We start from the raw sequence: 15,616 nt of genomic DNA on the forward strand, positions 1-15,616 counted from the left end.
GGGTTCGCCCAACAAGTCTCAGCACCTTTAGCCAACTACAGCTCCCAGAATTCTTTGGGGGAAGCCATGACTGTTTAAAATGGGCACATAGTGCTTTAAATGTAGGGTGTGGGTGTGTGCCTTCCTTTAATTTGTGCTTTTCCTTGTATTTTATACCTACTGTTTACTTTTCCCTCCTCTGTACCCATCTCTTTACTTACGTCTGGCAACTGCAGTAAGTTCATGTATTTAACAAAACAGGATATGACCCATAAAAGTTTATACCACAGAAAGTATGCTAATCCAGCCTTCCCCAACCTAGTGCTCTTCAGCTGTTGTTGGGTTACAACACCCATCAATCCCAGCCAGCATGGCCAGCAGTCACCATAGGCCAGGCTTCCTCAAACTCGGCCCTCCAGATGTTTTGAGACTACACTTCCCATCATCCCTGACCACTGGGACTCCTAGTTGGGATCATGGGAGTTGTAGGCCAAAAACATCTGGAGGACCAAGTTTGAGGAAGCCTTCCATAGGCGATGGGTGTTGCAGTCTAGCAACATCTGGAGGGCACCAGATCTATTACTTATTTACAGTGTTGTTTTTAAGCAGGATTGTTGCTTGACGTTCACAGCCTGCTGAAAAACATCCATTAGTTCCACTGGTGCTCATTTTGCATTCTGGGCTTACAAAGTGTTCATGTTTAAATCACCCAGGAATCCGGAAGGAGAGATGACTCTGGAGCGTGCGGTAAATATATTGCAGACTGAAAATGCTTCGTCCCCTCGAGTCCTTCCAGCAGTTGTCTTCATACAGCATGAGAGTTTCCAGAGAGCAGAAGCCAGGAGGAAAGTGAGTAAACAATTTTCTTACTTACTGTGGCTCTTTGCAGAGGCTACTCTTCCTCACAGAGTATTGCATCTGGAGCTGGTAATGGAGAATAATGGAACTAAGAGACACCAGGGTTGGAAGGACCTTCTGGATGAAATTCTCTTCGGATATTAGTGCATTTACCTCTAGTATTTACTGAATATGCAGAGGGGAGGATGATATCAGACTGGAGACAAACAAATCTACCTTCCAGCTTGAAATCCAATTTTATCTAGACACTAAATCTTGGAGAAAAGGTTAAATAAGTGCTATATCGTTACTTGAAGTTGCCGTAAATAAAATATTTTTTTGGAATCTGTAACTTTTAAAAAAATCCTTTGGCAGCAGCACTTAGGTGAGATGGAGAAATAGTAATCCAGTTGACATTTTCTTTACTTTTACTGTTAAGGCCTCGGTGCTCTCTTATTTCAAATATGCTTTTCAATATTGCATGTGACTGACTGTGTGACCAAGTATATGAGAGAGGTCCAGTGCCCAAAGTGGGCAAGGATGCCATCCCATTGCTTTTCTATGGATGTAAGAGCATAAAAAGGAACCTGCTAGATCAGGCCAATGGCCAATCTAGTCCAACATCCTGTTCTCCCAGTGGCCAACCAGATGCTTATAGGAAGCCCCCCAAGCAGGACTTGCACCAGAGCCCCCTCTCCCCTCCTGTGGTTTCCAGCATCTGGTTGGTATTCAGAAGCATACTGCCTCTGACCATCCTGGGATGCTACAGAAAGCAAGATTACACCAGTGTTGCAAAAGTCTCTTAACCTAGTTGTTTCTGGACCTGGGGGAAGCAAATACTGCAGCAACAGGCACTTGCCCCTACCTTGCTGGGATTAGGCCTTGGGCTGGAAAAAGAAGCTCTCTACTGCAGTGGCGCTTCAGCTCCACTGTTTCTGAGTTTTAACTAACAAAGCTCACACCATGATGCAGGTGGTCTTTAGCTTCACATGTCTTTTAAGTGCTCCAAATGACTAGCTTATTGGCCAACAAACCTTGGTGCCTTCCAAAGAGGGTGACCAAAAAATAAAGTGTATCTGAAGAAGTGTACATGCACATGAAAGCTCATACCAAAATAAAAACTTAGTTGGTCTTTAAGGTGCTACTGAAGGAATTTTTTATTTTGTTTCAAAAAATGAAGGCTATAAGTTTGCATAACATTTATTTGTGCACTAACTTTTCAGTATAGATGGAGATTTAGAAAGAATGGGATGAGTCCAGTGCTGGCCATACTCTGAGTAGTCCCATTGAAATTTATGGACATGACTAATGGGTTCATGAATTTACATAGGTCTAACTATTTAAATAGGGACCCAGGTGGCGCTGTGGGTTAAACCACAGAGCCTAGGGCTTGCTGATCAGAAGGTCGGAGGTTCGAATCCCTGCGACGGGGTGAGCTCCCGTTGCTCGGTCCCAGCTCCTGCCCACCTAGCAGTTCAAAAGCACATCAAAGTGCAAGTAGATAAATAGGAACCGCTACAGTGGGAAGGTAAACGGTGTTTCTGTGCGCTGCTCTGGTTCGCCAGAAGCAGCTTTGTCATGCTGGCCACATGACCCGGAAGCTGTCTGCGGACAAACGCCGGCTCCCTCGGCCTATAGAGCGAGATGAGCGCCGCAACCCCAGAGTCGGACACGACTGGACCTGATGGTCAGGGGCCCCTTTACCCTTTAACTATTTAAACACAGTCAATCTCACCATAGAATGGAAATTTGTAGGGAAGTCTGTGCCTGCCCAACCTACTGCCCTGGGGCTGCCTGTTGATGTGTAACTTCCAGGCCCAAACCTGCTGCTCTTATGGTTATTTCCCTTTAAACTAGGACTTGGACTAGAGAGCCTTTCAGACAGAGGATGTACCGGATGAAGCATGGTCACCTTTTCCCAAATGGATATTCATAATTTTTAAAACTATCAGATCAAGCTTGAGCCCATCATAGCGCCAGATATCGGCATCTTGTTCAGTATGGATGTTAGGGTTCTCCAAACATTGTGGGCACATTTGGAAATCTAAGAAGCTGTCATGGGCACAACAAAATACCCATTTTACGGGGGCGGTGACTTGTGGTACACACACCCCTAGTCAAAACACCAACACACACAACAAAACAAATTGCCGTATTTTTCCTTCTATAAGACGCCCCATGTATAAGATGTTGACCCTGATGTTGGGAAAGATGGAGGGCACTAGGAGAAGGGGACGACAGAGGACGAGATGGTTGGACAGTGTTCTCGAAGCTACGAACATGAGTTTGACCAAACTGCGGGAGGCAGTGCAAGACAGGAGTGCCTGGCGTGCTATGGTCCATGGGGGTCACGAAGAGTCGGACACGACTAAATGACTAAACAACAACAACAAATGTATAAGATGCCCCCTATTTTGGTAAGAAAATGGGGGGAGATTGCCCCGGGTATAAGACACCCCCTAATTTTTGACATTATTTTTTAGTGGGAAAACCTAGTCTTATACACGGGAAAATGCAGTAACTGCAGGCAAGAAAGCAGTCAATATCCCCACCAAAGAAGCAGACAACACAAACAATAACAAAATCCTGCTTTTAAAAAATGAAAGAGGCCTTGGTGAGCATCAGTGGGTCCCATGGTGCCCACAGACACCACGTTGGAGGCTCCAGAAAAGAGTCCTGTAGACCTGCTTCATGAACTGGGTATCTGAGGGGAACGGGTTCATGGTGAATGCAAAGGCATGCCTCTTTCTAAAGCTGTATGCCTAATAAGTCTCCAGCCATAAAAGGAAGAGAGGACCCGGTGTTCCTTTACCAAAGAACATGTCCTCACCCCAGGGGTTTAGACTGGACAATCTTTGAGACACCTCCATCCTCCATAATTCAGTATCAGTTCCAAGTCTATATTTAATATAGCAGTAGCTGTGAAAGCGTGTTGTGAAGCTGTTTACATAACGGCTCAAAAACTATTCAGGCAACAGTGTCTAATCTCTTGTGGTCTATAGCAGAGCAAGAGGAATAGACCAAACAGGAAGGGAGGAGGAGTAGGATCGTATATAAAGGGTGTGTACACTTGTGAAGAAATCCATGCTCTGGGACATGAAAAGCACGTTGAAAGTATATGGATAAAAATTATCTTTGAGAATTCTTGGAGAGCAGGTGTGGTCCCTACAGACTGGAAGCAGGCAAATGTTGTCCCCATCTTCAAAAGGGGGGGGGGGAGGAAGACCCAGGTAACTGACCCAGCCAGTGATTGTGACATCGATACCAGGGAAGCTCCTAGAAGAGATAATTCAACAGTCATTTTGTGAGCATTTAGAAAAGGATACTGTGATTACTAAGACCCAGCATGGGTTTCTCAAAAACAAGTCATACCAGACCAATCTGATTTCTTTTTTTGATGGAATTACAAACTTGGTGGATCAGGGAAATGCTGTGGACATAGTGTATCTTGATTTCAGTAAGGCTTTTGACAAAGTCCCCCATGATATTCCCATGAGGAAGCTGGTAAAATATGGGTTGAACGAGGTAACTGTTAGAAGAGGAAGAGGAAGAGTTTGGATTTGATATCCCGCTTTATCACTTCCCGAAGGAGTCTCAAAGCGGCTAACAATCTCCTTTCCCCTCCTCCCCCACAACAGACACCCTGTGAGGTGAGTGGGGCTGAGAGACTTCAGAGAAGTGTGACTAGCCCAAGGTCACCCAGCAGCTGCATGTGGAGGAGTGGAGACGCGAACCCGGTTCCCCAGATTACAAGTCTACCGGTCTTAACCACTACACCATACCACCACACTAGGTGGATTTGTAGCTGGTTGACTGACCGAACCATTAATGGTTCCTCATCATCCTGGAAAAAAGTGACAAGTGGGATGCCACAAGGTTCTGTCCTGGGTCCGTTGTTGTTTAAGGCCTTTATAAATGACTTGGATGAAGGAATTGAGGGGGTGTTCAACAAATTTGCAGATGACACCAAACTGGGAGGGGTAGCTAATGCCACAAAAGACAGAATCAGAATTCAAAATTATCTTAACAGATTGGAGAACTGGGCGCAAGCTAACAAAATAAATTTCAATTGGGACAAATGTAAGGTTCTGCACTTAGGCAGGAAGAACCAGATGCACAAATGTGGGATGGGGGACACCTGGCTTACTAGCAGTACTTGTGAAAAGGATCTAGGGGTCTCGATGGACCACAAGCTTAACATGAGTCTGCAGTGTGATGCAGCAGCAAAAAAAGCTAATGCTATTCTAGGCTGCATCAACAGAAGTATAGTGTCCAGATCAAGGGAAGTAATAGTCCCACTCTATTCTGCCTTAGTCAGACCACACTAGGAATACTGTGTCCAATTCTGGGCACCACAATTTAAGAAGGATGTTGACAAGCTGCAACGTGTGCAGAGGAGGGAAACCAAGATAATCAAGGGTCTGAAAACTAAGCCATATGAAGAGCGCTTGAAGGAGCTGGGTATGTTTACCCTGGAGAAAAGGAGACTGGGTGGGAGATAGGATAGGCATCTTCAAATAGCTTAAGGGCTGTCACATGGAGGAGGAAGCATGCTTGTTTTCTCCTGCTGTGGAGGGTAGGACTCGAACCCAATGGCTTCAAGTTGCAAGAAAGGAGATTCCGACTAAACATGCGAAAAAAACTTTCTGACAGCAGGAGCTGTTCAGCAGTGGAACCGACTCCCACGAGAGGTGGTGTGCTCTCCTTCCTTGGAGGTTTTTAGGCAGAATTTGGATGGCCATCTATCATGGATGCTTCAGTTGAGATTCCTGAACTGCAGGGGGTTGGACTAGATGGCCCTAAGGGTCCCTTCCAACTCTAAGATTCTATGAAGAGCCGCCTCTGTATCTCAGCCGCTGATTTATAGCAAGTTGTTGAGCATTCCCAAGGTGAGCTCTCCAAAACAAAATATTGTCACTTTATCAGTGCTTTTCCTGGGAACCCTTTGTCCTAATCTGGGAGGGAAAAGATAGCTCTGTGCAGACCATTTACTCTAGCCTACTTCTCAGCAAAAGTCTAGTTTACCCAGCATATTTTTTCCTCATGCACTGGAGTTCACTTAAGTCTTCTGCAGCTATATCTGTTGCTGGCAAAACTATTTTTAAAAGGCGTAATTTGTCTTTGACTTTTCCAACTAGAGGTGGTAAGTCAGCTATTGATGTGGTCCATCTAAAGTTTGCGAATTAATCATATTGCACCAATTAAAGAACAATGCTATATACACTTCAGCATTTCACATGGAACCATGGTAGAATAAAATAAGCATTGGTTTCCTGTTTCAAGTTTGGCCAGTGGTTCCCTCCAGTTACTGACTGCAGCTCCTGTTTGGCCACGCTGGCTAGAACTGAAGAGTGTTGGAGTTCATAAACACCTGAAGAGCCCTATGCTGGCTACTCCTGTTCTGTTTTACTGAATTTATCTTCATAATTGAAGTCAGTTGCATAATTGAACCCTTCCAAATACATTACCGCAGAAAGTCTGTGTTTATATTTCTAAATGGATTTGTTGCGCCAGTGTGTTTGAATTGACTAACTGTGCAAACCTCCAGTTTCGGTATGTGGAGGTTTACATGGTTTAGTCAATTTAAACACACTGGTGCAATGAACCCTCTAGTTCTGGTCCATGAAGGAATCCCTCCCACAAAAAACTGTAATAGTCCAGAAGCAAACAGTCTTGTCTGCAACTCATTCCACCAAAACCAAGGGTATTTTTTTAAAGGCTTGGAAATGGGTAAGCAAAGCATTTGTAGGAAAGTGTGTGCGACTGACTGAAAGGAAGAGGTGGTGTTCCATGTTTCCATGCCAAAGCATGAGGGTAACAGGAGCTTTTGTTGAGTTTCACTTCTCAGCACCTGCCAGCTAAATTCTTCATTCTACCACAAAGCTCCTCACCACTGCTAAGGATTATGTAACATTTCCATGTTTTCGTCCGTGCATTTCTGCCTCCACAAAGAGAGGTTTGTTCACCAGAGAAACCATTGCATTATATAACTTTGGACTAGAAGAATAAACAAGTTACTTTGCTATAAACCATTCGATTCTGAAGAAGCTACTTGCAAAACTGAATGTATCATTTGACAAATTTCTCTGGAGTTAGAGCCCTAACAATTTCAAGAACCTTGCCTATAGAGGGGTATACCACCCAATGTACCAGCACACTATCCATGTTACATTATATTGATGTTACTATGCCAGCACTGCTGGGAAATGTATCCATGCAGATGTTTATTTGAAGAGAAATTCAGCTGTTTGGCTCTCTTTGGGTTTCACCCATTTATCTGATCCAGGAGTGGGGAAACGTCTGATCAGAGGCCAAATGCCTCTCTGCATCTGGCCCTCTGGACTCTCGGACTATAGCTGCTCCTCTGCCACACCCCTGTCTTCCCAAGCCACACCCCCTCACTGTCCCTGCTTCACAGCTTCCTTGAGTTTTTTTGCCCGGATGTGTCCTTGAACTCTGATCTTGCTTCTGGTTTGCCTGGATAAAGGGGTGTGCAAGTTTGTGTAAAAACTAGAGTTGGAATGCAGCTCAGCTTGTCTTGAAGACTGGTGGGTCTGCCTGGGGAGAAAGTAAGGAGAGAGAGAGAAACCTCAAAACATTTCAAGGTTACTGACCTCATTTCCTACTTCATATTTGTATGTCTCCTGCTGAGAACATGCAAACATGGGTCCTTGGATCTCCACCTTAGAAAAGATCCTAGTTCTACCTACCTATCAAGCATGTATTTCCTTCAATAAACTTAGCTTTCCTCATTTTCCAAACTCTGAGTCTCAGTGTGCTCCTCCAGTAGGGAGGGATTCAGTCTTCAGTTCCAGCTTCTGCTGATAAATTTAAATTTCACATGCCTTCAGCAGGCCTATTATACAAAGGTTAAAAAATGGCACCCATTGCTCTGTCCACTTTTGTCCCTGGGCCTTCTCACCGCCGACTTCTAGGCATAAGGCTGCCCAGAATTTGACCCTCAGACTGAAAAGGGCTTTCCCACCCCACTTCAAATGTTGTTGGACTGAATCTCCCACCATGACCGGTGATTGTGGATGATGGGAGTTGTAGTCCAACATTTGGAGGGCACCAGGTTGGGATGGGAAAAGCTGGTCTAATCCTTAGGAGATAGGATGGAATGATTCTTTAGCCTTCTGCATCCAGACTGACCGGAAAAAGCTGGTGCCAAGCTGTTCCTACCGAAAAGCATCAAAGGCCTTCATAAAGATAACATCACATCCCAGGGCCATAGAGAGCAGTCTGTGGCCAGCCAGATACCACTGGAAAGTGATAAGTAAATTGTGAAGGTCGTGCCCTTTCCCTCTCTGCTTCTCATCTCACTTCCAGCGGCATGCATGTTCCTGCTAAACTCAGAGGTGTCATTTTAGCCGAAGTATTCAATAGCCTCATAGCTAATAAACATGGGGTTGTTATAAGCTTTACGCAGAGTGGACCTAATGAAATTAAAAGACCTGCACTATTCACCTCTATTCTAGGTGACTTTATTTGCAAAAGCATTTTCATGCTGCTTTTCAGCCCTGACAGGGGCCCCAGGGTGGTTGAAAAGAAAATGCCACAAAACCAGTTTAAACCATAGTAATTAACACGGAGCATGAAAAGCCCCAGAGCAAGAGTTTAAAACCTTCCATCCCAGATTTAAAAGCATCAAAAGCCAAGCAGAATGTTTTTATTTGCACCACTCCATCAGGGATGGAGCCAGTGTAGCCTATCTTGAGAGACAGTTCCATAACGGGGGGCTACCACAGAAAATGTCCTGTCCCATGTTCCCACCCACTGAATGCCTTTATCCAATCCTATTTTAAATTATCTTAGGTCGATTATTTGTTTATATATCACTTAATGTCCAGATAAGCTTCTAAGCCATTTACACATATAAAAAACAATGGATTCCGTAAGCTCGTTATATGCTGCTTGACCAAGTGTCGACTTCCCCCTCCGGATCATTTTCTCTTCTCTTTTTCGTCACATAAATAATTTTGACAAATTGTGATGGAATAAAACTGAGTTTCACAAAATTCTATAAATCACCCTGATAAAGAAAGCAAACCTCCCCACCTCTAGTTGTTTTTGTAAAACAGGGTTGAATACATATGCACATGTGCTTTTAAAAATGCATACAGATGCCATGTGTCCAGATCAAAATGCACACCCCTTTCCGAGGGACAACTTGTGACTTCTAAGATTCAGTTCTCTAAGAAGAAGCATCTTTATTATGTTGAACGGTAGAGCCAAAGGAACTCTACCCCCTAACTGACCTCTACTCCCATTCACCTGCTGTGCCCAGTAGCCATTACCTCCAATGTCAGCCAAAGTTCCTTGCAATACAATACCACCCATGCACAAAACCATAAAGAGATATGCCAGGAAGCACAGAGATGTGCCAGATACGCAACAGGCAGTAGAGGGAGAATGCGCAGGGAGGTAGAAAGAAAGATACAGGTGGGCAATAGCAATCATTCTCTCTATTTCTGATGTTCAAGCTGTGAGAGCTATTGGTTATGCAGCCAATACAGAACCACCCATGCACAAGAATCATACTTTGGGAAACCTAAGCGTTTGCAGAAGTACAAAAATGTGGGGTGCATAAGGAAGACCGCCACCCCTGAAATAAACCACTGAGGACTCAGTGTGTTCAGTGGTCATCTGAATTAGATCATCCCACATGTGGAAAGGCAGATCTAAAATAGTACAGGAGATACTTTTTTTACCAGTAGTATGAAGGTGCAGATTTACCGCACAATATTTGCATCCTTGCTACCGGATAAAGATACTGAAAATACTAAGGAAGAAAGTATTATGCTAGTTGTTGGAACTTCGGGTGGTGCTTTTAATAGCTAGTCCACGTGCATCGGGTAGCAACTGTTTCTCATGAGAGCATTAAGAACTGGAAGGTCATAAGCTCTTCCTTATTTCTGTCCCCAGTATTTTCTAAGCTAAACTGCACACACTCCCTGTTTGGGGAGGTTGGCTTTGTTTTATCATGTCAAAAAGCAATTATCCTGGCTCAACTCCAGCCCCACCTATTGACTTCCAAGCATTAGACTCCTCAACATGCTCTGCATCTGCTATCTTTTCTTAATGTTTTTCTTTGCTTACACACCTTCCTCTTTCTTCTCAACAGGTTTACTCACTAGGTGGGATTCCCAAGCTACTAGAGCTTCTGAGTGTGCCGAATGAGGATGTGCAGAGGGCAGCGTGCGGCGCTTTGAGAAACCTGGTCTTTGAAGACAATGACAATAAGCTGGAAGTTGCAGAGCGGAAAGGGATCACGACCCTGCTGAGATTATTACGGCAAACCAGAGATGTGGAGACTAAAAAGCAAATTACAGGTATTTAAAACAGCGCTGATGCATTAGAATGCCACCTTCAAAGTGCACAGACCTTTTGTTAACGAATGCTCTTGATTGTTAGGGACACCCAAGGTCTAGATGGGATGCTATGCTTAGTTTGGGGGAGGGGGTTCCCAGTATTTTTATATACATGTGGGAGCATCATCCCCAGCCTGTAAGCACATCAGTTGCACATCACGGTAAGCCGGACTGTGGTTTACCAGGACTGCACAAGCTTCCAAAAAGGGTTAGGATTGGCTGCATCTAATGGTTGGTGAAGAGAAAGGTTAACCAAGAGTCTTTGCATGACACACTACATATAATCTTGGGTTTGCTCAGCGCGTGGCAAGACTAAAAACATAGGGGAGGATATGTGTATGATATCCTCTCCAGGAACCTGAATGTTCACTCCATCGCAGTAAGCCAAAGCTAGCCACTTCATTCTGCAGGTGGCGATGGGGCTGCACATTTTGTGTGTTCTTCAGGTGTGGGGACTCCCTTAACTTAGAAAGCCAGCATGTCAGGGCGAAAGGTAGCTCTACCACCCAATTATGCTGATTATATATAAAGAAAGGCAATTAGGTGAAAAATACTATGGAATTACAGTGGTACCTCTGGTTGCGAACAGGATCTGTTCTGGAACCCCGTTTGCAACATGAGCAGTACGCAACCTGCGCCTGCACTTCTGCACATGTGTGCGTTGCGATTCAGCGCTTCTGCGCATGCACATGACATCATTCGACGCTTCTGCACATGCACGAACCACCGAACCCGGAAGTAACCCATTCCATTACTTCCGGGTTTGGCATGTTCGTAACCCGTGTTGTACATAACCTGCAACATTCATATCCAGAGGTATGACTGTACAATATTGTGCATGTTACAGTTTTCTAAGGGATTGTTTCTGAGATTGAGACAAGATGTTGGAAAGGGTACAACTTTGCCTCCATTTATACCAACTTGTGGTATTTATACCAACTCCATTTATACCAACTTCCAGTGTTCCAGGAAGCTGTGAATTTCTTGTTCTTCAGCTGATTCAAGGATTGCTGCCTGAGCAATGTCCTGATGTTCTTAACCCATCAATTGCAGACGATTAAATAGCAGCCTGTTACTGTGTAATAATATAATGGTATTGCACATGATGACAGAGGGTGGAAAAGGTTGGGAAAGGAACAGCAAGCCAGAATTTCCCACTCTCTGAAATGCTGACAGCTCCTCTCCAGATTAATCACCACAAATTAGGCTGTTGGGGCTGTGGAAGGGGGGGGGGTAAATAGTCTTCAGAGAAGTTGATAATGTTAACCTCTGGTAACACCTCTGCTGATTTTGTAGCTAGCATGTCACTGCTCAGGAATGTTTGTGGAGTCTGGCAGCACCTGATATAGCTCTCGTAGGAGTTGTCTAAATCTCTGGTGGGAGGATGGTGCTTTTTTGGAGGTTTGTTTTTTTTGAGAAGCCAGCATTAAACCCTGCAGGATGTCTTGCAGATGTCAGCAGAAATTCCCTGTGTGATGGTGGGAGGTATTGTTGTTGTTTAGTCGTTTAGTCGTGTCCGACTCTTCGTGACCCCATGGACCATAGCACGCCAGGCACTCCTGTCTTCCACTGCCTCCCGCAGTTTGGTCAAACTCATGTTCGTAGCTTCGAGAACACTGTCCAACCATCTTGTCCTCTGTCGGCCCCTTCTCCTAGTGCCCTCAATCTTTCCCAACATCAGGGTCTTTTCCAAGGATTCTTCTCTTCTCATGAGGTGGCCAAAGTATTGGAGCCTCAGCTTCACAATCTGTCCTTCCAGGGAGCACTCAGGGCTGATTTCCTTAAGAATGGATAGGTTTGATCTTCTTGCAGTCCATGGGACTCTCAAGAGTCTCCTCCAGCACCATAATTCAAAAGCATCAATTCTTCGGCGATCAGTCTTCTTTCTGGTCCAGCTCTCACTTCCATACATCACTACTGGGAAAACCATAGCTTTAACTATACGGACCTTTGTCGGCAAGGTGATGTCTCTGCTTTTTAAGATGCTGTCTAGGTTTGTCATTGCTTTTCTCCCAAGAAGCAGGCGTCTTTTAATTTCGTGACTGCTGTCACCATCTGCAGTGATCAAGGAGCCCAAGAAAGTAAAATCTCTCACTGCCTCACTGGGAGGTATAAGATCTGCTTTTCGTAGCTAGACATCATTTTTAAGTACCGAGGCGTCTTAGATCTTTCCAGGTGCAAGGCTTGCTTTAATCTCAAGGTTGTATTGCTCTTTCCTTCCCGGAGCTGTGAGCTCCACCTGTCAGAGATAACAAAAGTCCTATTGTTAAAAGCCACGAGGATAAAAATATTAGAAAAGTCTTGCTGGAACAGCCAAAAGGCCTGCTTAGTCAAGGATCTAGTTTCCTACAGTGGCCAACCAGGTACTACTGGGAAGCCTACAAGGAGGGCTTAAAGGCAACATCCCTCTCTTGTGCCTGTTCTCAACGCCTGGCAGCTTGCCACTCAGCTGAAGGCTCCATATAGCCAGCATGCCTAATGGCCCATGGCCTGTTTTGCATGTCACAGCAAGCCAGAGTGGCTGCCTGTGGCCACATGAAGATGCTGGCTCCCAGAGAGGAACTTGCATGTCTTTCACTCCTCCCTGGGCTTTTCAGGTCAAAGCCAGAGGGCAACTAAGCAAAGGGTTTGTCTTGGCATGTAATCTGAACCTGGGATACGTCTCCTTAACTGTGACCTGTAACCGTAAGGCGAACCTTAGCTACAGATTGCGGTTAAGGAGAAGAGACTTAAACCACAACTGCACAAAAGCCCTATGCCGAACCTTGGCTTAGCTGCACTGCTGCCCTGACCTAAAAAGCCTAGGGATGACGATGATTTATTATTATTATTATTATTATTATTAGCCACCCATCTGACTGGGTTGCCCCAGCTACCCTGGACATCTCCCAACAAGAATTTCAGTGGGTTTACTCTTAGTACAATTAGTAAGGTACAACCCTGGGAGATTTAAGCTTCAACATGCCATACTCAAATCCCATGCATTATCTAGCTGCTGTCCTTACAACAGCTTTGTAAAGTAGGCTGTTGTTGTGTCCATATTGCAGATGGGGAACACTGAGCTGTAAGAGCTGTTCGGCAGTGGAATTTGCTACCAAGGAGTGTGGTGGAGTCTCCTTCTTTGGAGGTCTTTAAGCAGAGGCTTGACAGGCATATGTCAAGAATGCTTTGATGGTGTCTCCTGCTTGGCAGGGGGTTGGACTGGATGGCCCTTGTGGTCTCTTCCAACTCTATGATTCTATGATTCTAAGAAGCAGTCAAAACACAATGCAACATCAAACACTAGGTGTGATCTCCTCTTTGGGAACAAGCACGTTCATACTAAGCCAGGGGTCTCCAAACTAAGGCCCGGGGGCCGGATGCGGCCCAATCGCCTTCTAAATAGGGCCTGAGGATGGTCCGGGAATCAGCATGTTTTTACATGGGTAGATGTGTCCTTTTATTTAAAATGCATCTCTGGGTTATTTGTGGGGCCAGGCCTGGTGTTTTTACATGAGTACATGTGTCCTTTTTATTTAAAATGCATCTCTGGGTTATTTGTGGGGCATAGGAATTTGTTCATATTTTTTTCCAAAATATAGTCCGGCCCCCCACAAGGTCTGAGGGACAGTGGACTGGCCCCCTGCTGAAAAAGTTTGCTGACCCCTGTACTAAGCCATGGTTTTGGCTTTGTGGGATGTGCAAACCTTACCTTCCATGAATTTGCCTAATCCCCCCTTGAAAGCCATCTAACCTCCAATCTTATCAAGAGTTGTTTAGTCAGTCCAACTCTTGTTTTGTCCCACAAAGCAAAAGTAAACTAAGGTGAAATCCTCTTGCATGCATTGGCTTTGTCTTTCCAGCATTCGTCTGCTGCCAGGGAAGGAAGAGGTTCCCTCCTATTTGCTCAACCATTGAACATGAAAACATGTGTAAACAGTGGCTCATGAAACTGTAGAGTTGGAAGGGACCACAAGGGTCATCTAGTCCAGCCCCCTGCAATGCAGGAATCTTTTGCCCAATGTGGAGCTCGAACCCACAGCCCTGAGATAGATTCTCATGTTCTAGAAACTGAGCTATGCAAGGAGCTAACAGCATTGCCACAATTCAAAGGCCTTTAAGGCTGCAATCCTGAACATGCTAAGGAGTATTTCACCCTGCTGGTGAAGGGCAGGTAATGCATTTAGTAGTTGTTAACAATAATATGTACTTTCTCACTCTGATCAGTAGCCAAGGAGTAGGGCTGGCAGAGATGGATGTGCCGTGGTAAAGGAGAAGGGCGTTCATTGTCCTCTGTAATCCCTTTCCCTGTCCCACAAGAAGAAGCAGAATAAATTATACAAAATGAGGAAATTATGCAAATCTGCGTGGTTGTACTTATTCAGATCAGATCCTGGTGCACATTCTAAGCAATAGAATTTTGTTTTTGTTTTCTTAAACACTGTTTCATGTGCACAGCCGTGGCTTCATAAATCCAAGGGAAATTCTCAAATATATACAGTACATGGAAGCTGCTTTCCCTTTCATCGCTTATGCCATGACTACTAAAGCGCCTTTCTCAAGGTCATACAGAAAGTCATGAAGCTGTAGCTCCAAGATACTGGCTCCGTTTCCCATTCCATCAGCAGCAAATGCTTTGCAGGGGTTGAAAGGCACTTGGAAGAGGAGCTACGAGCGAGCGAGTGCCAGGCCTGATTGGAACCAAAGCTTTCTTTATTATGGGGTAATCTCAGTAGCGACGGAGAGCGGCAAAGCCGAGGCAGCCAAAACAAGCTTTTGAAGGGGAGCCAGCCAAGCCTTCAGGGAGTGTCTAACCTCTTGATCTTGTCTCATACTGCATACATCTGAGAAATGGAAGAACATTCCTTCTGCAAGGAGGATTGTAGCACAGACAGACAGACCTTTCGTGAAATAAAACATGCATATGAAGGGCAGCCACACCCATCTTGTTCTAAGTCTCTTACCATGGAAAAGTCCCAGGGGGTATGGAAGTCACATGCATGCAGTGCAACTATGTCCCAACGGCCTGGTTCTGCAAGCACTTCTCCCTGCAATATTTCCTTTAACTCACATGCCCATCAGAGTACGGTTAATTAAGCTGGTTCATCGACTTCGTCTTTTTGACCTCTTTTTGCAATTTTGATCCATCCCACTGTTCTCTACAGCTGGCAATGCTGATAATAATACACAATACTTTACCGTGGTTTAGGACAGGGATGGGGAATCTGTTGTTGGACTCCAGCTCCCATCAGCCCCAGCCACCATGGTCAGGAATGATGGAAGTTATAGTCCAACAACATATCGAAAGCAACAGATCCCCCACCCCTGCTATCTGAATAGAGCTGCCAACTTTTTAAATCTGTCCCTATGTCTGGGCTTTAGACAGCAGCCACAATATGCAAGAATTAGTCAGTCAAGTCACTTAGTAACTCCACACTTTGAAGAGCTTC

The 15,616-nt window shown here is 44.9% G+C and overlaps 1 protein-coding gene across 2 annotated transcripts in view; it reads left to right on the forward strand.

The window, feature by feature from the left end:
• Positions 1-15,616, forward strand: part of PKP2 (plakophilin 2) — a 50,013-nt gene that overhangs the window by 18,327 nt on the left and 16,070 nt on the right. For both annotated transcript variants that reach the window (XM_035128528.2, XM_035128527.2), the window contains exons 4-5: positions 693-828; positions 9,941-10,148. In XM_035128528.2, the coding sequence (XP_034984419.1) occupies positions 693-828; positions 9,941-10,148 (344 nt within the window). The remainder of the gene's footprint in view (positions 1-692; positions 829-9,940; positions 10,149-15,616) is intronic.

The sequence above is a fragment of the Zootoca vivipara genome, chromosome 10, assembly GCF_963506605.1.
Source record: "Zootoca vivipara chromosome 10, rZooViv1.1, whole genome shotgun sequence".
Lineage (NCBI taxonomy): Eukaryota > Metazoa > Chordata > Lepidosauria > Squamata > Lacertidae > Zootoca > Zootoca vivipara.